Source organism: Poeciliopsis prolifica, unplaced genomic scaffold (assembly GCF_027474105.1).
Source record: "Poeciliopsis prolifica strain line A6 unplaced genomic scaffold, Auburn_PproV2 SCAFFOLD039, whole genome shotgun sequence".
Lineage (NCBI taxonomy): Eukaryota > Metazoa > Chordata > Actinopteri > Cyprinodontiformes > Poeciliidae > Poeciliopsis > Poeciliopsis prolifica.
Window position 1 is genome coordinate 4,084,348 of NW_026562414.1, and position 25,258 is coordinate 4,109,605.

General features: G+C 37.0%; 1 protein-coding gene across 2 annotated transcripts; it reads left to right on the forward strand.

Annotated features, from left to right (window-relative positions):
* Positions 1-4,302: 4,302 nt before the first annotated feature.
* Positions 4,303-24,514, forward strand: LOC129375278 (kinesin-like protein KIF3C). 2 transcript variants are annotated; one of them, XM_055054254.1, is made up of 8 exons: positions 4,303-6,234; positions 16,064-16,165; positions 16,270-16,392; positions 17,273-17,391; positions 18,172-18,288; positions 18,387-18,495; positions 18,705-18,841; positions 24,426-24,514. In XM_055054254.1, the coding sequence occupies exons 1-8, from the start codon at positions 4,825-4,827 to the stop codon at positions 24,430-24,432; spliced, it is 2,124 nt and encodes a 707-aa protein (XP_054910229.1). In that variant the 5' UTR covers positions 4,303-4,824; the 3' UTR covers positions 24,433-24,514. The 2 variants fall into 2 exon arrangements, with proteins under 2 accessions (XP_054910229.1, XP_054910228.1); XM_055054253.1 differs by lacking the exon at positions 24,426-24,514 and adding an exon at positions 20,136-20,831 and having other exon boundaries at positions 4,304-6,234.
* The last annotated feature ends 744 nt before the right edge of the window (positions 24,515-25,258 follow it).

Consider the following 25,258-nt stretch of genomic DNA (forward strand, 5'->3'; position numbering starts at 1 on the left):
CCCACTCTTTCTGTCAAAATATAAGCTTTTGATTGGTTACTGAATCTGCCGCTTAGTGGTATAACTTACTGTGATTGGTTGAAACGGTAAAAGCTCAACGAGTCAAGGGGCGTGCTTTAAGCGCGACCGATAGGCCAAATGTTACTGCGTGAGTCACCCGGACATTACGGTGCAGAAGTCCCTTCGCCTCCCAGTGTGAAAACCGCCTATAGAGCCAACATGGGCGCCAGTTTCATGCGGATCTCTGGCCGCTCGGGTGTGTTTTCATGGCAAGTTGGCACTTGATGAGGTGACCACCCCAGCTGTGAGTCAGGCAAAGTGATGTCATATAAGTACTTCGGTGCTTTTTTACGGGCGTTTCCCACGATGAACCTTTGGGGTCACTTAAAAAAATTGATTTTATTTTACAATTGAATATTATGACTGAGGTGGAAGATTTCGCTTCAGAACAAGTTATGCCGATCTCTCTTTTCCGCGTTGAAAGTTAAAGAATAGTTCGTAAAAAGTTGTCTAAACAATTTTAATCTCATATTGTGGTCTCAAACTTATGCACCAGTGAAAGCTTATGAATCTATTATTATGATAAAACTTAATATCAGAATCAGCCTTGTTGACCAAGGAATTTGATTTTGGTTCTTTTGCTCAATAAAGATGCATATGTAAATTTGGTAATAAATTAAAAATAATTTGTTTGAATAAGATATGTAAAAATACACATTAAATAAAAAAAAGTTGAACTTAAATTAGTGCAAATGAAGGTAACATTGATTTGAGTGTTCATTATGAAGTAAACTGTCTCCTTGATGGCTCTTCTTTTTTCTTTTTTTTTTTGCAAATACCATCAACTCAGTGGTAAAAGTCTGGATAATTTAGGTTCAGGATGTGTGGGGTCTGCAGTATTTTGTAATTCTCTATTCATCACTGGCAATGCTGACCATGCTTTGTTTCCCATGCGTCCTTTGCTCTTTCATTGGTATTTAACATGAAACACCAACACAAAGCAACATATTTTTGTGAAGATAAAGGATAACATAAAGCCTTGAGTCTTGCCATTTATTCTCATTTGGATTTGGACCTGGTCATAGCTCTCGCTGTATTCCATTGGATTCCATTGGATTCCATTGTAAAATGATGGATTAAACATCATGTGGAAGAATGTAGCACTTGAAATGTTTTTCATAACCTAATCCTTCTGTAAACGTCTCCACCATTGAAATTAAAATGTATGGTTATATGTAGTAAAATGACAAAATGTGAAAATTTGAACCTTCAAGGCATTGTCTCCTAAGAGGAAGCGTTAATGTACACACCAGTGATGCAAGGGATTTTAGTGTTAACTTCATCTGGCGCTGTCTGAGAGACTTTTCTTCCGCCTGTCAGGATAGTTTGACTCAAGCCCTCTTAGGAATGCTCAGTATGACCAGATTCTTACTCCCAAGTACAGACTTGACGCAAACTGAGGAAGGAAGAAGCACATAAATAAAGAAAGAAGAAAATGAAGCAGTTAAACAAGACTGAGTAGATTGAGTCCACCCTGGAAGCCCTGTGTTGTAAAAGAACATGAAAAGAAAACCACACAATGAATAGAAAACCTTGAGTAAACAGCTAAAATGTAACCTAAATGTGTTGCTGTATTGAAAGCTACACAATCAGATCTAAAAAAAAAAAAAAAACAAGAAAAAGAAAACTTGTTTTTATGGTATTCAGGGAAGTAAAATCCAGGACATTATGACTTTATACTGTGAGAGATCTTTGCAATGTTTCTTTGGATTGGCACTCAGCCAAGGCAAGGTTTCCCAAGCCATGGCAAGCGGAAACAGGAAGTGAATTTTATGAATGATGAAATCCCCATAACACACATAAAACTAGAGAACATTAGGTGAAATGCACTAAAGTTCTGAAGAAACTAAAAGGTACTTGCAGTTTAATATTCCAACTAGAGGTTAAAAGGTTAAATTGGTATTTTTAGCACCACGTTAGACAATCTCTATTAGGGGGAAACACCGTTCCCACCACAGGACACGTCTTCGGTCCAGTAGCATTCAGAAGTTATTTAAAACATGGCCTGGTCAACATGTAGTTTGGAACTTTTGTTGAATGAACTGCATGTCTTTTTGTGCTTTGTGACTGTATGAATCTTGAGCTTTAAATTTATAAATTTGACATACAGACCAAATATGCAGCATTTTATAGATCCCCATTAAGTTCTGACCAAATTAAATAAATTTTCTTTTTCACAATTTATCAAATCAAAGATAATTTGTCACCTAAATTTCTGCATCACATTATCACATCATCCTCCACAGCTGTGCAACCTTTTGTTACAGTAATAAGTCATGCATTTGCACAGAAGTGTTTTTTTTTTCAGACTGAGATACATTCCTGAATTTTTTTTGCTGCAAGGGGCCCCCAGGATTCATCTCGCACTCCCACAGCTAGTCAGAGACTACCTCTCACATTTCTTCAAGCTTTGGCAAAGACAAGCAGAGAAGTCTATCTTTACATGCACCTATTTTGCAAGCAAGCATCTAGTGTTTGAAAGTGAGTTGGACTGCATTTGGTTTTTATTTGACAACTCAGAAAGTGGGAAAGTTGGAAGAGTAGGAGGGCTGAAAGGGGTGTTACCAAGCAGCAGTGTGTGCTATGCATATGAATTGGCTCTTTCCCTAAACTCTATTTGGTTTAAAGAAAACCCTTTCAACATTTTTTCCCTATTGGAGCTTATTGGATTAACACAAAGTGCTATACTCTTGAATTCTGCCAATAAAGATCTGATTATTTTTGGGATTTTTGTTGATTGTAGGCTAATCATTATGCTTTTTCAGTTACAAAATGTGAGCTTTTTAACTTAGATTAAGCAAAAGTATTATCATTTGAGTCAAAAAGTAAGTATTTATCAGAAAATGATCACATAAACATTTAGGGGAACACCTGAATGTTCCCCTACACTGAACTACACTGAAAGTACAGGTAATTTTCCATTGTTTGCCCAAAAAATTACAAATTCTACACTCTGATTTGTAAATGAAGCACACATTTGTGGTGAAAAGGAACAGAGTCATTTCAAAATATCAAAGTTTTGCCAAAACTCTTGTGAGCTGTGATGAATTCCCCACGTGGCTGAAACTTTCCACTCTGATTAGAGAAACCACGTCAGTGCAGATCATTGCAGAATCACTCGTTCATAACACATAGATTGTAAACTCAAAAATATTCAAGGTCACCTTGAAAATTACTTTCCGAGCTTGTGCCCTCTAAAAGGCGAAATAGACCATTTGTAGGTCAAATAAAGTCACCATTCTGCATTTACTTCACTAGAGGGCGCTGTTGTACCAAATTTGGCAAAGCTGGGAAAACAGTTTCACTTTTTATTTTGGGTTTTGATTTCATACTAATTGGAGAAAAGAACATTGTAATATTTCAGAAGTCAGTGTCATTATGAATAACAAAAAACACAACTTTAAAATTTTAAAATAAAAATTTTCCACGCATGACTCATCGGTTTCTGTTGAAAGTCAGTAGTGGTTGTTAAAAATCCCCCACTGGGGGAATGTTTATTCATTTTGATAGTAATTCAGAGAATACCCTTTTCAACTTACCCAAATATCCACGTTTTATAAACTTTGATGAATAGTTTTTCAGGTGTGCAGACATCAGTTTGTCGCATCAACCCAATTAAGTGGAAAATTATGCCCAGCTTTTGAACAAAAAATGGCAAAATTAGGTCAAATTTGAAAGAATTTGTTCTCGTTTATAAGGACATCGTGTGTGTTCATAAGTTACATAATTTTTTATGAAATTTTAAGCTGAAATTCAGCTTTCTAGTTGTAGGTTTTAAACTCTTTAAAAATAAATACCACCACAGCTGTTTTTACTAATTATTAACAGTAACGCTGATTTTGATTCATTTTCATTTTCCTTTCTTTCCTTCTTTCTTTTTTCATTCTTTCCTTCTTTCTCTCTTTTTGAAATAGTTTGAGTAAAATATCTGTGATACTTATTTTCATATCATCTATTCCTCTAAATAGTTTATATTGTTTGATAATGAATAAACTTCACCGTTTAAAGTTGAAATTACTTCATTGTGCATATTTGTATCATTTAAAATGAAATAATAGTTGTGTTTTTATTATTTCATTAAAAAAATTTTAAATATAAATTTCTAGTTAATACAAAATATCCTTTAAAATAATTGACTGCAGTTCCTTTTGCAGAGTTGGTGGCAGGCTTGGACAACAATCCACTGGTGATTGGGACTAAACTCCATTTCCCACGATCCTCTGTTTCACGCTGCAGTGATGTTGGGTGTGGTGGTTGAATGGATGTGTGTGAATGCGCGTGTGTGAGAGATTTTTCTCTCTCTCTCATGACTGAGAGCTGCAGATCCGCTTCACAGCATCTTTCAGCGGGCGGACTGGAAGATGCGCAGGTCGGCATGTCGCGCTGCTCCCGGATCTCCGCAGTCATGACGGCCGGAGGAAGATGGGTGAACTGACTTGTGTCATTCCTGGCGTTGTTGGGTTTGTTTTTTCTTTCCACCGAGTGAATCTGAACGTGCTGCGGGACTGAAATGGACCGTGAAAGACACTGAGCGACAGTTTGTGTTTGAGGGCTAAAATTGGACAATAAGCAAAGGGAATCAGAAAGAGGGGGGTCTCACAATTTGCAATGGTAATTTTTCTGTCTCTATTTTTAGCCACAATTTCTTTTCTCCATTGTGACATGACCACGAAGCCATATTGAAGGCCTTTTTCATGATTTTTCATGGACAATTGCTGTATTCTCTAATTTGGAATATATTGACCTAATTCCAAGAAGCCAATCATGTCTAAAAATAAGAGCAGTGAGTCAGTGAAGGTGGTAGTTCGGTGCCGTCCGTTGAGCCGGAAAGAGGAATCCAATGGACCTGCTGGGGGGATTGTGCAGATGGATCTACGGCTCGGACAGGTGATCCTCAGAAACCCCCGGGCGCCACCAAGCGAGCCCCAAAAAACATTTACATTTGATGCAGTATATGATTCAAGCTCCAAACAGAGAGACCTGTACGACGAAAGCGTCCGTCCACTGATAGATTCGGTTCTTGCAGGCTTCAATGGCACCATCTTTGCCTACGGGCAGACCGGAACTGGAAAGACCTACACCATGCAGGGATTGTGGCTGGACCCAGAGAAGCAAGGTGTGATCCCTAACGCTTTTGACCACATCTTCACACACATTTCCCGCTCACAGTCCGACAAGCAGTATCTGGTGCGGGCGTCCTACCTTGAGATCTACCTAGAGGAGATCCGTGACCTCCTTGATCCCAACCACAGCAACACCAGAGGACTTGAGCTCAGAGAGAGTCCGGAGACAGGCGTTTATGTTCAAGATCTCACATCTTGCGTGTGCAAAAGTATCAAGGAGATTGAGGAGGTAATGAATGTGGGCAATCAGGCCAGGGCAGTTGGAGCAACGGACATGAACGAACATTCATCAAGGTCCCATGCCTTGTTTCTGATCACTGTGGAATGCAGTCAGCCTGGACCGGATGGGAGGAAACATATTAGAGTGGGACGCCTTAATTTGGTGGACCTGGCTGGCAGTGAGCGGCAAGCTAAGACAGGAGTCCAGGGTGACCGCCTTAAGGAAGCCGCTAAGATCAACCTATCTCTATCAGCTCTGGGGAATGTCATCTCAGCTTTGGCCGATGGACGTAGCAGCCACGTGCCGTACCGGGACTCCAAGCTGACCCGGCTGTTGCAGGACTCTTTGGGTGGCAATGCCAAGACGGTCATGGTTGCAACTCTTGGCCCAGCTCCCCAGCATTACGATGAGACTCTCACCACCCTTCGTTATGCCAATCGTGCAAAGAACATCCAGAACCAGCCCCGGGTCAACGAGGACCCCAAAGATGCTCTTCTCCGTGAGTTCCAGAAGGAGATCGCTCGTCTCAGGGCGCAGCTCAACCACAGGAGGTTTAGGACCAAACAGAAGAAGGAGCAGGTAGATGGAGAGGCTTGGGAAAGAGATGGGGATGAAGAGGAGGAGGAGGTTGAGGAAGAAGAGGTGGAAAAAGAAGCAGAAGAATTTGTGAAGCTGGAGGAACAAAGATTGGAGTTGGAGAATGAAGCCATTAGAGAGGATCAATTCCTGTTGGCAGAGGAGAAGCAGAAGCTCCTGGGGGAGAACGAGAAGATGATGGGGGATCTGAGGAAGAGGCAGGAAGCCACCGAACAGCTGACTGCCAGATATAAGGTGAGTCTCACGAGGAAAAGTTATTGTTCTCTCTATCCAATAACTGATACAAGCCTATCTTATTCTAGTATTACATTTCAGCTCTTCACAATCTCAGGCATTTACCTTTCAATAAAATATCGGCACTCTAAGTTAGATTTCTGGGGTATTTTGGTGTTTTTAACATAAGATTTGGTTCAATTGGAGCCAAAATTGCATATTATGTTACATTTTCAGCTGGTGCGTTTCACTTCCATTTGGCTCAGTATCAAACAAACCAGATCATTTGAAAAACCTGTTCCCCTCAAACACCTGTGGGGGCACTGCATCAAGAAAATGACACAAAAACCTCAGAAACATGTCCTTCTTCACAAAACATAAATAAAAATGGAGTAGCTTCAGATTTTAGTGGGTTGCAGAAATTCTCTTTTGTTTTTGGTGAAAAACCACCAACCATTTAGCCCACTGGTGTTAGACTCTCGTATTTGTTTTGGTTGTATTTACCCAGCACACCCTGCGCCATAGTCTGCTTCTGGCATTCCTGCATATGTGATCTCTATCTCTTGGCATGTATTTTGGACCAGAGTTCACTTCAACTGAACCGAAACTTAGGTTTTAAGGCAAAGATTTAGCTTTTTCTGGTCCTCATCAGAGTTCAACATCACCAAACAAACCAGACTTTCTAAACAAACAAACTGGAGTCTGATTAATGCAGATTAAACAGGGCTGGTGTGAATGCACCCTATATTTTTCAATCTGGACTTGTGAAGTTGTTTGTATTTTAAGAAGGAACCTCTTTCTCTGCTAAATTCAGACACAGGTGACAAGCACACATCAATCAAAGACTGAGCTAGAGCTGCATTAATCACTGATTCATGGGACATATCCGGTCAATAAGTCACTGGTGCAGAATGACTGAGTCAATGAGCTCTATAATCCTGTAGCTGCAGCCTCGGCTGCCCAAGATGAGTCTCTGCTGGATCAGCTAATTGGAGAGGATGAAAGGATGAAAGAAAGGGGGGATTTTTTTTCTTCCTTCCTTCTGGATTTTTCACATAATGTTGATCAATTTACGGTTAAATGCCAAGTAATGGTTTGTTAGATCAAAAATTACGACAATTTAGACTTCCTTTTAGTGTTGTAATTTGGCCTCCATCCAGCGGAGGGCGCTCCTGGTCATCCTCAAGCGCAGCCGTTGATACAAGAACCAAGATGGCGGAGTCGTATTTTAAAAGAAATGGTCCAGAGTCTGATGTGGGATTCGAAATGCTTTTTATGCGGTTCTGATTTTAAAATATAAACAATCGATGTAGAAATATTGGCTAATTATCAGGTGTTCTCACGTTTTCTTTAGTTCCAGATAGATTTCCATAACCTAGAGATGATTTTGATGCTTTTAGCATTGTGCTAACTAGCTGAGTGCTAGACATTGGTTTCTTATAGCCTTTAAAAGGCTAAAGTTATTACCAATGTTTCAAAAGGTGACGTCACTAAATAGGATCCTTGTTTAACAGAATTGATCAAATAATATTTCCTTTATATCGTTATGTCCTTTGTTTTATTATCATCATTTTATCAATGCCTGTTTGAAAGTGAGGGTCTAAATCCTGATCTTGTGCTACTATCATTCATTTCTGCTCACATTTCTTCCTGTCACATTATTCCTCAGAGGTCGTTGGGGTTAATAGGTTTTAGTGCTAATTTGTTTAAACTCTTCAGAGGCACAGTGTGCATGATTCACCGGCCAGCTGCTGAGCGATGACAATCAGAACTGATTAAGGGGAAGAAGTATTTCCTGTCTTTTTTCCTTTGGTTAGTTTAAGGAAACACGCAAGTTCAATCATTTAACATGAAAAATAACCGATTTTAATCTGGGTGAAGATTTTCCTCATGTGTCAGGAAAAGGTCTTTATCAGGAACCAAACATGCCGGCTTTTTTTGGTAAACATTCAAATATATTGTTTGGGTTGGGTTTTCTAACAAAAAGTTATTTTTTCCCATCCTTTTTGACCAATGGGTCACAGGTTGGTTTGACTTTAGGTCAAGAATAACCAATTAGAGATGAGATCGGATTGTAATGTGTCCTTCAGAAACACATTCTGCTCACAACAAACATGTAGGTCAGAAACTGTGAAGCTCTGTTGGCTCAGCTGGTGTGTCCATCTGTCTGCTTCAGTACTTTACGTTGTTGGGCTGGAGGTGTCATCAGGCAAAGTAGATAATCTCCCTTTCACCGTTCAAGAGGTTTAGACCTGATCATTTGATTTCATACATATTTCCTCTTTTATTAGTTTCTCTCTTGCAGAGTTTGGAGGAACAGCCAAAAATTGTATTCAAGTAAAATATTTCATCACGTTTACTCAACTACTGAGTAACTGATCATATCAATCATTTAGTATTTAAAAATTACATAATCAGACTCAACAAATTATAAAGTTAAGTGGAAATGTTGGTATTTTAAAAACAAAAATTATCATTTTTACTGTTAGACATAAAAGAAATAAAAATAAAAAAAAATTAGACCTAAATAATTTTTCCAAATCATTTTGTTTCAGTAAAAACTTATAAAACTTTTAAGAAAAACTGCAAGTGAATTTTTACTTTAATCATGTTTGTTTTCCAATTGGTAAAAAATACATAAAATTACTCAAGTAAAAGTAAAAAAAAAATACAGAGTGATCCAAAATACTCCTAAAAGTTTTTTTTTCTTTTTTCAAAAAAGTTACTCTAGTAAATGTAATTGAGTAAAAGTAACTAGTTACTACCCAACTGGTGTCTTGATTCTTGATGCTTCGTCATATTTTTGTGGCTCGTTCTTGTTCTGTTCACATTAACTTTTCATGCTGTCATATTTCGCTTTGTGCAGCAAATTTATAAAATGAGAAAAACTTTGAGCTTCCAGAAGCCGCTGAGCTCAAGCTGCACCGATTTGTTTCATGAATTATTCATGCAGATCAAGTCAAGTTTACTTGAACAGCACATTTCAGCAACAGCTCAAAGTGCCTCACAACATAAAATTATTATTATCACATCATTCTTCAGCTAAATACTATCATCCACTCAATCAAAGGTGGTTGATTTAAATGAGCTCAGTGTTTCGGCTGTTTTTAAGTTTTCTGGACGTTTGTTCCAGATTTGTGGTGCATAGAAGCTGAATGCATGGATGAGTTTCTCTAGCTCTTGCTAAGACTTCAGTCTTTTAATCCTGGAAATGTCCTTCAAGTGATAGAAGACCGACTTTGTAACTGTCTTTATGTCTCTGATGCTTCAAATTGCGAATCTTTAAAACCCCACTCAGATTTCCTTTTTGTAAAACTTTGCAGTTTTCCTTTTGCCAAGCGGTTATACATTACTTTGTGATTGTCTTTGATAAACAATCCAATTCAAATAGGTTAAACAAAATGTTAAAAATGATTAAAATTCTTTTGAAAGATGAGTTTGCTGAAAAACAGTCAAACATCTTAATCTTTCAATCAATCCTGTTTTCAGAAGAAATAGAAAGAAAGAAAAGGAGACAAAATGTAAAATATTCTTCTAGTGATAGAAGGCTGATTTTGTAATTGTCTTTATGTGTGTCTGAAGGTTCAGATCTGAGTCCATTAACTAAACCATTTGAGCCTCATCATTAGTTTCTGAACTGAATTTTTCCTGATTTTCTGTTTATTTTTTAATAGTTTAATTGTATGATTTTGCATATTTAGGGTTTTCTAGCCTCATTAATAATCCTAATTTCTTTGGTCTGAATTTAACTGTTAAATCAGCATTTAATACTCAGTGACACAGTGGCACGTCAGTGCAGCTGCTGTTCGCAGCTTCAGGCTCCTGTGAATGACTCTTCAGCGAACTATTCTTAGATCCACTTTCTGGGTCAGAACTGCGAGCATCTCTTTGCTTTCTCCCCAGTTCCTCTCATTAGCGACTGTTTCTTCCTTCTGCTTTGTAAATTAATGATGTTGTAGAAAATCAGTCCATTATTGTTGCAGGAGTCACCTCCTGCTAATTCAAATCTCTGGAGCCTTCATACTCTCAAATGTCAGGATAAATGGCAATAAGAAAGATATTTCTGGAATAATGTATTAAAACATTAATTTAGAGATGAAACGATTAATCAGATTAATCATGGTGAATCAATTATTGAAATAATCAACTAATTTAGTAATTGATTCATCACTAACTAGAGTATACAGACTCAAAAGTAGTATTTGATAAAAACTCAGTAAAGTTCATTAAGCCAAAGGTTTACAAAAAATGTAACATTTTACATTTAAAATAAAAAGCCTTCTACGTCTGTAAATATATTCTACTCAGAACTTTGTAAGTCGTAGTTTTAGCTTTACTTGGTTCAAATTCTTTTTTATTTGCATTTTTATTCATTCCAATATTGTATCAAAAAGATATAAGTGGTTAAATAGGAAATCTGCCAATGTTTTATACGATTAATCATAAGAATAACTGATTACTAAAATAATTGTTAGTTGCAGTTCGCAAGTTGTCTTTTTACATTTGTTTTTGTCAAATTAGCCTTTTAAATTTTATAAGTTTGACATGCCAAAAGTATGTTACTGCCACCAAAAGTCCAGCTTGTTTTTAGAAATCCAGAGAATTACTTTTGTCTCTGATAAAGTGAACATAATGAAATAAATCTAAAAATAAAAACTCTTTGGCAAACAGTCTAGATGAAGGCGGTGTTGGGAAACATTGAGCTTTTTCATGTTTTTTAACATTTTACTCCAAACAGAAGCAAAATATTAAATATTAAAATAGTTGTGCTGATAGTTTCCAATTTCATATGTTTTTCACATGAACTCGTTCTCCAGTTTGTGTTTTGCTGTTGAAGGAAATCAGTTTTGACCCGACATTAAGTTCCTGCACCCTGCAGAACCAACAACAATGACGATGACATCATGGGATTTACCATGAGCAAACCACATGACTCAAGCTATTGTGATTTTACGAGAAAGACCAACATGAGGCGATGCATAATTGTGAAAGTAAATAAAGCAGCACAGTAAGTACTGAGTTAGTAGATTCTAGCTGTGTGTAATTTAATTTCTATATAAATGTGTGCAGTTCTGTGAAGGTTTCAGAGGATTCTTATAGAACATCAGTGAACAAAAATCACCATGAATACTAATGAGCATGTTAGGCAGGCTGTTTCTAGAAATGTTAAAAATAACATTTTGAGACATTTTATGTTTTCATTGCTTCCAAAAACATCCCAAGAGATTAAGAAACACCCAGATATTTGTTAGCAAGAAGTTAATGGTTTTTGATGCCTGAAAAATTAGCCATTTTATAAACCCTCAATGGCTAGGTCAGTCAGTGTGTACTGTGGCGTTACCTACCAACCCAAGCAGAGCCCCAGCTTTGTTTGAGCAGCACGTTTTACTGCTGTACAATGGCTGCTGGAAAAGACAAGTGTTTTGTTGTTGACTTACCATCCAGAAACCAGATGCTTAATTCTTGTTGGGTGTGCAGGAGGCTCCGCTTCTGCTTTTCGAAGATGTACAGTTCACTAAATAAGAGTGTGTATGTTGAGTTAAGGTGGAAGTGGTCAGAAAATCAGCTCATCCTGTAAGGAGCTCGAAATATCAAGAACTGACCAGACTGAAATCTCGCTATCTAAGAATCAGTTTGAACAAAAAAAAAGCAAAATATAACTTGTGAACTCTCCTTTACCTTTTTTGTTTGTATAAACGCGAGCTTTGCAACTGATTAACCGTTTTCTAACAGTTAACATACAGTGCAAACACACAGTCACACGCACAGCTGGATAGAGCAGCGGCGTTTCCTGTTTATCCGGCTGACTTCCTGTGAAATTGGAGCGAGAAGAAGGACGGAGACATGGCGGCCTGAATCTGAAGGTTACAGAGTGGGGGAGGCTGATAACGCAGCTCATCTCTCCTCTCCATTTCTCCACATGCAGGCCTGCGTACGCTGAAATATTGATGAATCCACTGTGTGTGTGTAGATGAAATCAGTTAACCCATGTGTTCACTTCATACTAGCAGGACAAGAAACATGCAGAGATAAAATATTGAAAGCATGTTTGTTTTACATGGCACGCAGTCCGAGACGTTTGGTTCTGCAATCTTACATCAAATGATATCTAGTTTTTGTATCAAATACAATTTTAATAATTATTTTATTAGTAAATTTTCCTGAAAGAAAGAAGAAAACCTTAAAAAACAATTTTTTCATGTTGGCATTTTTATCAAATTACTGTTTCCTTTTCCTAATATTAAGACTTTATTCAACATTAAGACATTATTCTCATATTATTTTGACTTTATTCTTGTAATGTTATTACCGTTATAAAAAACCAAAAAACTATTTTATTGTTTTGACTTGAGTTTAAAGTCCAAATAAAAAAAACAAACAATATCGTCACTTTGAAATATGAAAATCTGAGGAGTGAATTAGTGAAAATGATTTTTCAAATCATGATTTGTTTTAACAAATCAAATTAAAGCCTCTTTAATTTGAGGCTTTAATTTTAAGTGGTTCAGCGTCGATGAGGACAAACATGAAGCTGATTCTCTGAAATATCCACCTCATTTCTTCTCTTTCTGCATTTATATCAGTCAAATCAATCGATCAGATTTTTTTTTCTATAGCACATTTCAGCAACAAAGTAGTTCAAAGAGCTTTAAATCGTAAAAACAACAAAAATCAACAATTGAAACATTACATTTTTCCGAATGTTGTCATTATTATTTTATATATTGTGGTACAAAAGCAGCTCTGAACTGGTGGGTTTCCAGTATTGATTTAAAGGAGCTCAGTGTTTCAGCTGCTTAACAGTTTTCTGGGAGTTTGGTCCAGATATGGGGCGCACAGCCGCTGAAAGCTGCTTCTCCATGTTTGGTTCTGGTTCTGAAAGTGCTCCTTCTTTGTTCCTTCGCCCTCCATCGTCTGTGTCGGAGACCTGTTGTCGTCACATGATATTTATAGCCTGATCGCTCCAGGCGGGATCCAACCTCGCTGGGGCTGGGCGGCTTGATGCGCCAGCTTCATATGCATCGCTTCCCTTCCTCTTCACTTTCCTCCTCCAGGAAATGGATCGGTTTCAGCTAAAGTGTTCACTTTAGTGCAGATTATATGTCCACAAACAAGTCGACTGTCTCTGCTGGTTTTCGTACTTTCGGTAAAGTGAAACGCCTTTTCTTCCTCTCAGTCGCCTAAACATTCATCAACTAGGAATCTGTAGCAACTAATTCTATTTATTAACAAATTAATGTAATAAATACAACAGGTTTGACATATTCTGTCCACTTTGATTCCTTGTCTTTTATCTCGGCTTCTTAAATGATCCATTAATTCGTGTCGATCAGTAAAAAAATAAACAAACCACAATAAATCAGGCAAGCAGAGCTGCATCCAATAATGGGCTGGAATAAGCTATTAAAAATAATTCAACAAGTTGAAAAGATTATTTTAATATTCTATTGATTATTTGATGATTAATCAGCTGAATAAATTTGGCATATTCTGGCAATTGGTTTTGTTTACCAACAAATATGCAAATAAATAGATAATTCAGTTTGGATTTATAGATGTACAATTCAAAATTTTCTTCAGGAAAAACTTATTTCAGAAAATCTTTTTATTTGCTGAAAGTGAAGCTGCTGCTCTGCAGTGGAAGTGCTGAAATCTTTGCTTCTCGCATTCAGTGTTTGCATCCTCATTGTTACATTTTAATTGGATGTTGCTGCAAACAAAGCTGCGTGCAACGCAAAAAATGTCATTTGCATTATGACACTGTTGCATGACCCCGGTGAGGATCCCACGGGGAATCCTTTCATCCGAACGAATGAAGCTAAAACCTGAAATTATTCATCTTCTGAGTGAACCTATTTGAGTTGTTTGTATTGGAGGAATGCGGTCCGGCTGCTCGGGACGTAACAGGAACCATGGGAAGCACAGACGGGGAAAATCCCTGCCATGAATCAGTCCTCTATAATGACGCTGAAAGAATATGTGGCAACACAAAGAGTCACACACACTGAACACAAAGACGGCTTGAAACAAAGAGGCTTTCTGAGCTGCGTCCTCCATGAAGGACGCCGCTGTACTCCTCAAATGTGTTTTTCTGTTTCTCTTAGAAGAGCAATGTGTGTGCATGAATTCAGAGGAAGGTTTCGGCAGCACACAGTTGTCAGGGACTCACTGTCTTTTTGTGTTTAAGTCCTGGAAGGAGGCCAAAACAAAATGTCAGTGTTTGCCATGTTAGGGTCTCTTCTCTCTCTCTTTCTTGGTAAAATGTACAAAATTGTTATCATCATGATGAGAAAGTAGAAATTTTAAACTTAGGGTGGCAACTACAAATTTATTTCAGTTATCGATTAATCTATCAACGATTTGTCAACGATTAATCGATGACTTGAATAAAGAATTGAAACAATCAAATTTTTCGGAACAATATTACAAAATACATTAAAATATGCAAATACAAAATAACTCAAATTCTTTTTAAAATAAGAAAATAAACATTTTATGACCTAAAAGGACATTTGTGGCAAAGGTGCATCTGCAGCTAAATAAATCTAATGTGAAAAACTCGTCCCTTCTGGCTTTACTTAAAGTCAATACAGCTATTGCCAGTTATTAATTGATGAATTTTGGGTTAACCAATTAATAATAATAATTCCTGGTATGTGTTAAGAAGCCCAGAAAGACTCTATCTTTATTTTAATTATTAAATCTTAACTAACATCCTCCTCCAGCAGCAATTTAAATGCTTGTGAAATTTAGAATCAGTTGAAAAAATGCCTCTGGGGCTCCTTGGAGGTCAAACTGAGGTCATGTAGATGTTTAACGTTGTGAGCGTTTGAAGCTGCCATCAGCGGAAACGTTGTGCTGACGGAGCTGCAAGCTGGCAGCTCTGCACCGTCATGATGACAACATCACAACAAGCTGAGCTCTGCTTTAACTTTGCATCGCCTCAGGCATGCACATGTTTCAGCATAATTTTAAAATTATTCATATCTTCTGCCTTTTGTGGCAAATTCCATGTATTTATTTCTGCTTTTTTTATATTCTAGATCATTTTTTGCACATAAAAATCTTGAAAACTGTCCATCCGCCCATCTTCATTATTCGCTGGATGTTGAATCTGCACCAATCTCAAGTAGGGCTCAAATGATTAATCATGATTAATTGACTATTTAAATAACTTTCAACTAATTTAGTTATCAAATAACTGCTAAATAGAGTATAAACTCTCTAAAACAGGCCATTTTCTGAAGGAACAACAAACTCAGAGCAGTAATTAAACTAAAACTGTACAATAAAACTATATACATTTGATTTAAAGATTAAAATCTTTTGTCTGTAAAGACGTGCACTAAAAGAATGTTCCATTTTTGCCTTTTAGGCAATAAAATATTTATTTTGTTGTGCAAAAATAATGTAACTATTTGATTTTCACATTCTGTTATTGATTTTTAATATTGTATAAAATACATTTATGTGGTTAAATAAAAAACCTGCAGAATGTCACAATTTCTTATCTGATTAATCGATTAATTGTCAGAATAATTGATAGAAAACTTGATTTCTAAACTACTTATTATCTGCAAATTTAGACAATATGATTTGTACTCTTCTTGCTTGAGGTCTGATACATTGTGCCAGATACATATGACATTTTTTATGCTATATTATTTATCCTAATGACATTAAAACCTGCAGCTTTACTCTAACTAACTGAATACGTTTATACATAAATAGGTGAAGTGAAATCATAAAGTGGTTAGTTTCTCCTCCTCGTCCACGGCTAGATTTTATTTCCTTGTCTATAAATGATCAATATTAGTCCAGTTGTTCTATTTATTTGTGGATTTTTCAGGCGATGGAGAGCAAGCTGCTGGTTGGAGGGAAGAACATCATCGATCACACCAACGAGCAGCAGAAGATGCTGGAGATGAAAAGGCAGGAGATCGCTGAGCAGGTCATTTTCCTTTTAGAGAAATGTTGTTTTTAACAGCTGCATGTTGCATATTAAAGTTATATATTTACTGGATTATATGATAAAATACTTTGGTTGTTTTGCAGACACGGAGGGAGCGGGAGATGCAGCAGCAGATGTTGATCCAGGATGAGGAGGCGGTGGAGCTGAGGGAGACTTTCACATCCCTGCAACAAGAAGTCGAGGCCAAGACCAAGAAACTCAAGAAGGTGACATTTTAAAGTGGACATTTTGTGCCTCATACAAATGATGTTACTTTTGAATGTTTCCTACTGTTCTCATCCATTGCAGACATGAATTAGATGAAATATTAACCATCCAAACCTCTCGTGTGAGCTTTGATAAAAATGAAACTAAGGAACCAGATTGGAGCATAAAGTAATGCAGAACTGCCCCTCCCCCACCTTTTGCTCATCAACTGCTATGGTGCCTGATTTGGCATTTGGGAAAACATTTCCAGTTGTTAAAAAAACAAAAAAAAAGGACTAAAAATTACAGTTGCTCCAACAAACTGCCAAAATAACCTGCCAGAGGAGGTAGTGTTTTTTTTATTTTAATCAATATTAAAGAATTATTGACTATTTCTTTCTGAAAGTTAGTTTTGTCTTAATTAAAATGTATTTAGATGTTTGCATTAGAAAAAACCCCAAAAATACTTGATAAGATTTTGTGTTTTTGCAGTGATGACCCGGTTGTTAAGCGACAGATATGAAAATCAAATAAAAACATATTGAAAAACCAAATGAAACGTTCCTGTAAAATGGTGGGCAGGATACCACCAAAGCAGACAGGAAACAAAATTACTAAACTATTTATTCATATTTTAGAGTGCAGAAAGAATAAATGGGTTTTTCTGCAAAGCATCACTTTGCTAAACAGCAGCAGCTCCTTGTTTTCAACCTGGAGTCAAATAGTGAACAGCATGTCGGCTCTGCGGTGGAGGAGGAAAGCAGAGGAACGAGAGCTCCCATTGGCTGGCCCGTTCGCTCCATGGCGGCGCTTCCACTGCAACCAGGCAGCAGCAAGCTGCAAATCCACTTGTCTGCGCCGCTGTCCTCTGCGTTGATCTCTGTTCCCGTTTCCTCCCAGCTGTACGCCAAGCTCCAGTGCACCAAGGCGGAGATCAAGGACGTGAACGACGAGCACGTGAGGAGCCGGCAGGAGCTGGAGCAAACGCAGAACGAGCTCACCAGAGAGCTCAAGTTCAAGTGAGTCCTGGCGGGTCTGTGAGCGCAGACCACACACCTCTGTGCAACGGCGTGTCCGGGCTCTTGGGGGGAAAATAGAGGACAAAGTTTACCAGAAAAAAACTTAGGAAATTTGAGATTAAAAACAGAAACTTTCTTGAAAAAATGAGGAAATTTCTGAGATTTAAAAGTCAACAATTTGCAGACAAATCTCAGAAATGTCCTCATTTTTTTCTAGGAAATGTCTAAGTTAGAAAAATTGACAAACATCATTATAAAAATTCAGAAATTTTGAGATTGATGTCAGAAATTTCTGAGGGAAAAAAATTGTAAATTTCCAAAGTCGAAAATATTTTAAAAAGTGGGAAATCTTCGACTTTTGAAATTGAGAAATCTCCAAGCTTTTTCTAGAAGATTTCTGACATTAATCTCAAAATTTTTGATTTTTTTCCCCCATCAAATATTTGACTGTTCCAACTCAGAAATTTCCAAGCTTTTTATCAAAAATTTCAGATATTAATGTAAAAAGTTTTGGCTTGCAAATTATCAGCTTTTCAAACTCAGAAATGTTTGGGGGCAGAAATTCAACCCTCATTTTCTCTTTTCTATCAATAATGGCCCTAATATGCCATTAAACATTTGAGCTCCAGTTTTAAAGGTTTTATAAACATTATGAGAAATTCCAATTCACTGGGAAAAGGAAACGTTTCCCCCCACAAGCACGGTTGTTAATATACATATTTTGCTGCGACAGCCACATTTAATTGGACCGGTGCTGTACTGTGTGTTGTGGACACTCAGGTATCTGATCATAGAGAACTTCATTCCTCCAGAGGAGAAGAATAAAATCATGAACAGGTTGATGTTTGACCCAGAGGAGGATGAGTGGAAGTTCAAGCCTCTTGTTCCAGATGAAAGGTTGGTTCTTTTCATCCTCTGAATCAGAAATATAGCACAGTTTTAATCCTAAATGAATTTTTTTTTGTTTCATTGATTGTTACTATGCGTTTGTACAGTAAATCCTCACAGATGAAGAAAAGACCGGCGTCTGCAGTCGGATACAAGCGACCAATCAGCCAATACGCCCGGGTAGCGCTGTCGATGGGAACTCACTCCAGATACAGGGTAGAGTTACCTATAAAGTTACTTTTTATACCTAAAATGGCCCAAAAATGAAATGCACAGGTGATTAATCACACAACCAATCAATAAAAAGAAGGCCATCTAATATTAATCTGCTGGAAACTAAAAGTGAAAGCAGGGGTAATAGGAGTGGTGGTGATTCGTTCTGCTCACATCCACCAATGTGCGTTTGCATGAACATTTCCATGCAGGCTGAGAACATCATGTTGCTGGAGCTGGACATGACTCCTCCAAACACCTCAGCTCTGACGGACGGGGAGCAGAACCAGAGTCCTACCCTGAACAACTCTCCCACCCACGACAAGGGAATCTGCAAGTCTCGCTCTTGGTGAGCCCGAATCTTTTACCGCTGGCCAACAACGCTTCCACCACACCCAGCCCAACTTCACTTAAATTAAACAGAATTTAATAAAAAGATAGAAAAAAGTTTTCAGCAACTACCGTATATTGCTGGGTGGAGGAGTCTAAAAAACATACAAATTTCACATGTTGCACATATATCTAGTCTATTTTGTTCTCTGCTGCTTCTAGAAGAAGTCCAAGCGATTAAAAATAAAACCCACAGCTGCTTTCTGACAGTAAGTTAATGTTTTTTAGTGACTGGAATACGAGCTGCTTCAAAAACATCCAAATTATTTAGTCAGAACCGGAGCGCTCTGCCCCGTTACCTAGCAACCCCGGTGGAACTCTGCCCCGTTACCTAGCAACCCCGGTGGAACTCAGCCCCGTTACCTAGCAACCCCGGTGGAACTCAGCCCCGTTACCTAGCAACCCGGTGGAACTCTGCCCCGTTACCTAGCAACCCCGGTGGAACTCAGCCCCGTTACCTAGCAACCCCGGTGGAACTCAGCCCCGTTACCTAGCAACCAAGAGACTAAAATGTTATTATCTGAGAATCATTTAGAGCTACAATAACTAATAGATATGTCTCATCTAGGTAACCTTTAATTGAAGCCATCCAGGCTTTAATGTCATTTTAGACTCTGAGTCTTTTTTGTTGTTGTTTTAATGAGCATAAATCTGACAATCATCTGCATAAAAGGGAAATGCATCAATGCTCTCGTCTTATGTATTCACGTTTACAGACGTGAGGCAGGTTTCCCACTAAGAGTCTGAAAAAATACATGTTAGTAGAGAAATATGAAGAATTCCATTTATTAAAAAAAACAAAACAAAGAAAACGGTGGCATGTCTCAAACTGCTGCCTCTTTTATTTAAGCCACATTTAAACCCGTTTTAAGATTTGTAGGCTTAATTATTTTTAAATTTCTAACAAGTTTGCTTTAGATTATTCTGTTACTTTCAAATAATAACTAATTTTTTTTTGTTCTACCTTTTGCTTCAGTGGTTTTGCAGGTATTGCTTATATCATATTACATTTATGTCCTAAAAGGAAAACCTGCATTCAGGCTGACATCTGAGTCCTAAACGGTTTAGAGTCAATACATCTCTAAATGGGATTATCCAGGATTAGCCACACCCTCCTCCAGATATCTTAATCTCCTGGTTTTATCTCTCATTTACCATTTAATCTCAGTGTCGCTGGTTAATCTTTACAATCTGTCTGTAAATTTCAAATTAAAAAAGCAGATTTTAATTAATTTTTTGTGCTTTTTTTTCAGGTACCAGAGCCAAAAATCCATCACTTCTTCTTCTTCTAATAATTCCTTGGCTGGCTGTCAGATGGCCGCGCCCGCAGCCGCAATGTAAAGCTTTGTTACAAATAGTTTTTTTTAATTATTATTATTTATTTGATTTCTTCACTTGTTTTGGCCCGTTTGCGGTTTTAAAGACCTTCGGTTGACGCCGGGACACAAACACACACCATCACCTCTGCTGCCTCCAAAGAAGGCATAAAACAGGAAGCTAACAGACCGGATGAACCTCAGAGACTCCGTGAGACTTCACTCCTGCAGCTCGTTTAGGATCAGACTGTCCCTTTCTTATGCATGTTTCCATCAAAGATGTTTTTATTATTGACATTTTCAAAGAGAAAAAACAGAAAAATGGAAGAGACAAGATTAAGATCTCAGTAAAATACTGAGATATCTATACATATTTCATCTATTCAGGGGATTTCTAGGTTAGCTTTGGTCTGTTTTATGTGTAAAGGGAAGACTTTAACAATTAGGAACATTTTGTCTGTGTTGGCTTTTGGATGTGACTGCAGTAAAAATAATAATAATGATGTTGTTGGTCAGATGTGGTCCTGAAACCTGAATGATGACCTTTATCATCCCTGTCCATTCCTCTGTCTTTCTGTGTCTAATTTGACTCAAATGTCTTGAAAAAATATATAATTAAAGTGCAGAATGTGATGCTTGTCGGACTTAATTACTGCATTTTTTGAAATTCAGAGCAGAAAAATAGGGTTTTTAATTATGAGTTCCACTTTTGTGAGTTTAAAAGCAATAGAAATGTCATTAAATAAAATAAGGGAAATCCTCTTTCATGGGAGGAAGTTTAAAGAAATAGCAAAATGCATATTTTAAGGTGCAAAAATGGTCATTTATTTATCTAATTTATATTGAGTTGGTCACAAAAGTAACTTAAAAAAATACTGACTAAAAGACCAAGCTATAGTTTGCTTTTTGTAGTCTTTATGTGCAAATATTGCCATTTTTTCAACTTGCACCTCGTTTTGGCTTTTGTCAGGTTTGGCAAAAGCTTAAGAACCTCAATGAAAAATGTTCAGACTCATCAGTAATTGAAGGAGGCAGTGGGGGAAAATGCAGAATGAAGGTCAGAATGAAAGACACTGAAGAATACCGGAAGGGCTAATCAAAGGTAAGTAGAGGCAGCTGGCAAAGAGAAATGAAGGGAGAAGAAATAATGGTGAAAGAGAGAACATAGCATTACAAGGAGAAAATCTAGAGTAAACAAAAGGACACTAATCTAATGAGTTCAATCTAAATGTATAAATGCAAGAGCAGAAAAGATCTAGCATAGAGGCTCGGTTAAAACCGGATCTAAGAAGACAAGAAATGATCAAAACCAAGAACCCAAATGAAACAAAAAGTCTAAAATCCTTTAAAACATGACAGTCACTTGCCAGTTGCACTTTTTAAATAGTTAAAATAAAGAAATTACACATAGGACCATAAAGCTTAAGGTTGGAATGAAGTTAAATGTGGATCATCAGTGAAGAAAAACGGAGACCTAGAAAACTGGCACATCACCCAGAGATTTAAAAGTACTCTGTGGTTTCTGATACACGCAAGTTAGAACAGAGATGAGTGACGATGATTTTAATTCCAAAAACTGATCATGTTTGCATTTTCACCAAATGTGTTCGGCATTTTCTCATTGCAGATGTTGCCCCTGAATGCTTGGGTCAGAAACCCTGGGCTTCTTTTCAGGCTTTAATGTCCACAGAAAAAACTGTCTCCAAAACATGTATCCTATAAATAATTATTAGGACACTAATCAATTAAACTAACAAGACTCCAACGTTTAGGCCTTTGTGTATGACAGACACATTAAAAACAACTCAAATTTGATCTCCCCCTTTTTAGACCAATCCAAAAAGACGGATTCAAATGGATTACTGACCTTCAAAACAATTTGGACACATTAGAAATAGGCAGTTAAAGAAGGCCAGCTTCCTCAGTTACCGTCTCTCGTCTAGCATCATGCAGCCGAATCATGTCCAAACCAATAACCTCGACATGAAGCAGACATTTTCTCTGCCTGCAAGGAGTTCTGGCTGCAGCTAGAAATGCGACTCTTATCTCTGCGTCCCAGAGCTTCTGTGGTTCATGCAGTAAATTAAAGCTCGCCTGTTAAATTGACCTAATTTGATGTGAAACTCTGACTACAGGAAGTGATGCGGATCAGAATAACCAGCTTGTTTGTTCTGACAGCAGTGCTGCAGCTAACAATTACTTTAGTTATCAATCTATCAATTATTTCTTACAATTAATTGCTTAATTGGGTAAAGAAGTATGCAGCTTTTTAATTTAAGCCTTTTTTGTACATTAGAAATACATTTAAAAATGAAAAAAACGAATTGTCTTCTTTAAATAATAAAATAAAATACCATAACTTTCTAATCTGCAGCTAAAGCTGTACCAGTTGAGGAGTTTCAGCTAAAACATATTAATAGACAAAGGTGTTTTTTTTTAATCTTACATGTATATATTTTACAGTTTTAGCTTACTTGCTACTTTATTAAATGTTAATTTTGCTACCAAATCACCTGTTTTTGAGTCTGTATGCTCCAGTTGACGATTTATCAGTGACTAAAACAGTTGAGTATTATTTCAGTAAACAATTAATCACGATTAATGCAATTAATCATTTCAACTAATTGAAACGATTAATCATCTTTGTGTAGTGACTCAAATATACTCACAAAAATGTGTAAAATGTATTACATTCATATGTCTTTCTTTACAATAATAAACTTCAAGATTAAAACTCTTTAATTGCAAAGAAACAAGATCACACTGTAATTTATTTTGTACAGTTATGGCTTAATTAATGCACTAAACATGTTGTTTTTCACTAAATGGCCTTTCTTGAGTCTTTCTACTTCTGTTAACGATTATTTTATTACTAAATTAGTTGAAAAAAGAATTCAGGAATTGATTAATATGATTTGTTCTTTCATCCTCGTCTGCTGATGACGGGGTCAATGGGTTCTTCAGTTAAAGGCGAACAAACCAAGCGGGGTCAGGCTGACTAATCGCCGCTGTTTTATTAATGCAGCAGATCTGGTTGCAGCTCAACAACATGAGGAGTTTAGCAGCGTTTAGTCGTAGAGAAAGGAGAAGTTTTGTTTCTATTTTCTGACACATCACACAAACCTACGATTTCTTTTAAAAATAGAGCAGAAATGTTGATGTTCTTGCACTCCTAGTTCCTGGTTATCTGCACAATGCACATTTTCGAGAGTTTTAAGTCTGCTAACCTAATTTTTCTCTCTGGGCTTTCATCAATATGTCTGCATTGTTGACTCGGTTTGTTTGATTGAACACATTTTCAAAGCTCCATTAGTAGCTGGAGCTAAAATAATTTAACTCAAGGGTGCTCAATGTAGGGTTCAGGGGCCATTTTTGGACCCTGGATTGATTTTATGCCCCAATTCTGTATTAAACAACGACAAAACTATGAATTGTAAATTAAAATATAATTACAAAAATGTTAGATGCAACACAAAACTATCATCTTTTCCAAACTTTCTAGTTTCCTTCTACTGTCATGGTAAATTGGACCAAATTTACTTACACTCTAAAGTAAGTCTTCCTATTGCACTTGAATCTGCTTTTACTTCCTGTATTAAAACTCGGCAAAATACATCAAGTATTTGCAAAGGTAAATATTTTTCCATTTGTATTGTAATTTTGTGATTTTTTTTCTCATAATTTTGACATCCTACCCCAAATTACTACATATTACTGTAATTATGAGATAAGATGCTTATGGGTTTTTTTCCCATTTTTTTTGAGTGCAATGCACTTCGGTAGATTTTACAGAAGTGATAAAAATTATATTTCTTGGCCCTTGAGTTCTTTTGAGCTGACAATTTTGGCCCAGTTGAGTAAATATTTGGACTTTAACTGAAATGTTGTCTTTCAATGACATGGGAACATTTATTTTAGATGCTGATATTGTATATTATTTATTATCTAAGGTTGAAAAGGGAGAGAAAATCCTCATTTAGTGATTTCTGTTTGTATTTTAACCTGCTCTGTAATGCAGCAACATTACTCATTTGTATTCCTTCCACATATACATAAATTATGAGATGAATTTTATGCCAGCCTGCAGCATAAGGAGCACCAGGGTTGTTTTGCATGGTCAGAAATCAATGAAAACAAAACAAAACATATTTTCAACACATAAACACCACCTCAATCTGCTCCACTTCATGGTGACTGTTGGGAAATGTTCCTCAAATGTGTTTTCAGGTTGTAGGGGAGCAGAGGAGGACGGCGCTGGAGGATGGAGAGGGGGATGGATAGATGTGGGGATTCAAAGACAATCAGGAAGTGAGGGACTAACGGCGGAGGAGGTGGATGCTGAGCCTGTTTCCATGGTAACCAGCAGGGTGCTGGAACGTGGATGGGATGATGTGGGGGTTTGTGTGTCAATATCTGTGTGCGACATGGTTCACTGGTGCTCATGTTTTCCTGGCAGATCATTTTATTTCAGCTGACTGTGGGTTTATTTGCTCTTTTTAACATGTCAGAAAGCAAAACAATTTAAATCCATTTTCTAGGATCCACTTATCAACACTTAAGATGAAGTTTATGCATTAACTAATGGATAAAATCAGCAAAAAAGATAATGCAACATAAACATTAGACTGAAGCACTGCGCCTGCAGGGAACTAAGGAAACCTTTAAAATTTATCCTTTTCAGACTTTATTAGGTTATTTTTGCTGTTTGTTTAATTTCTTATTTCCCTTTTTATTTTATTTTAAATTTAGTCTTTTTTATTTCTAAATCGCTTTATTAATATCTGCAAGCATTAACATGCATTCTACATATTCAAAGGAAGTAAAAGAAACATTTTAGGTTTTAAAATCATTTAATTAGTAAATATTCTATTTCTATAAATGCTAATTGTCTTCTTGGAGATCTGATAACTCTCATATTTCTATTCATAATGAAACATTTTTTTCTTTCTTTAAAGGTGTATTAAACCTCAACTTATATGAAAAGCTGATTTTATCTGATGCTCACTGAAACAGATTCTACCAAAGATAAGAAAGTAACTGGGCCTCTAGCTCCCCCTACT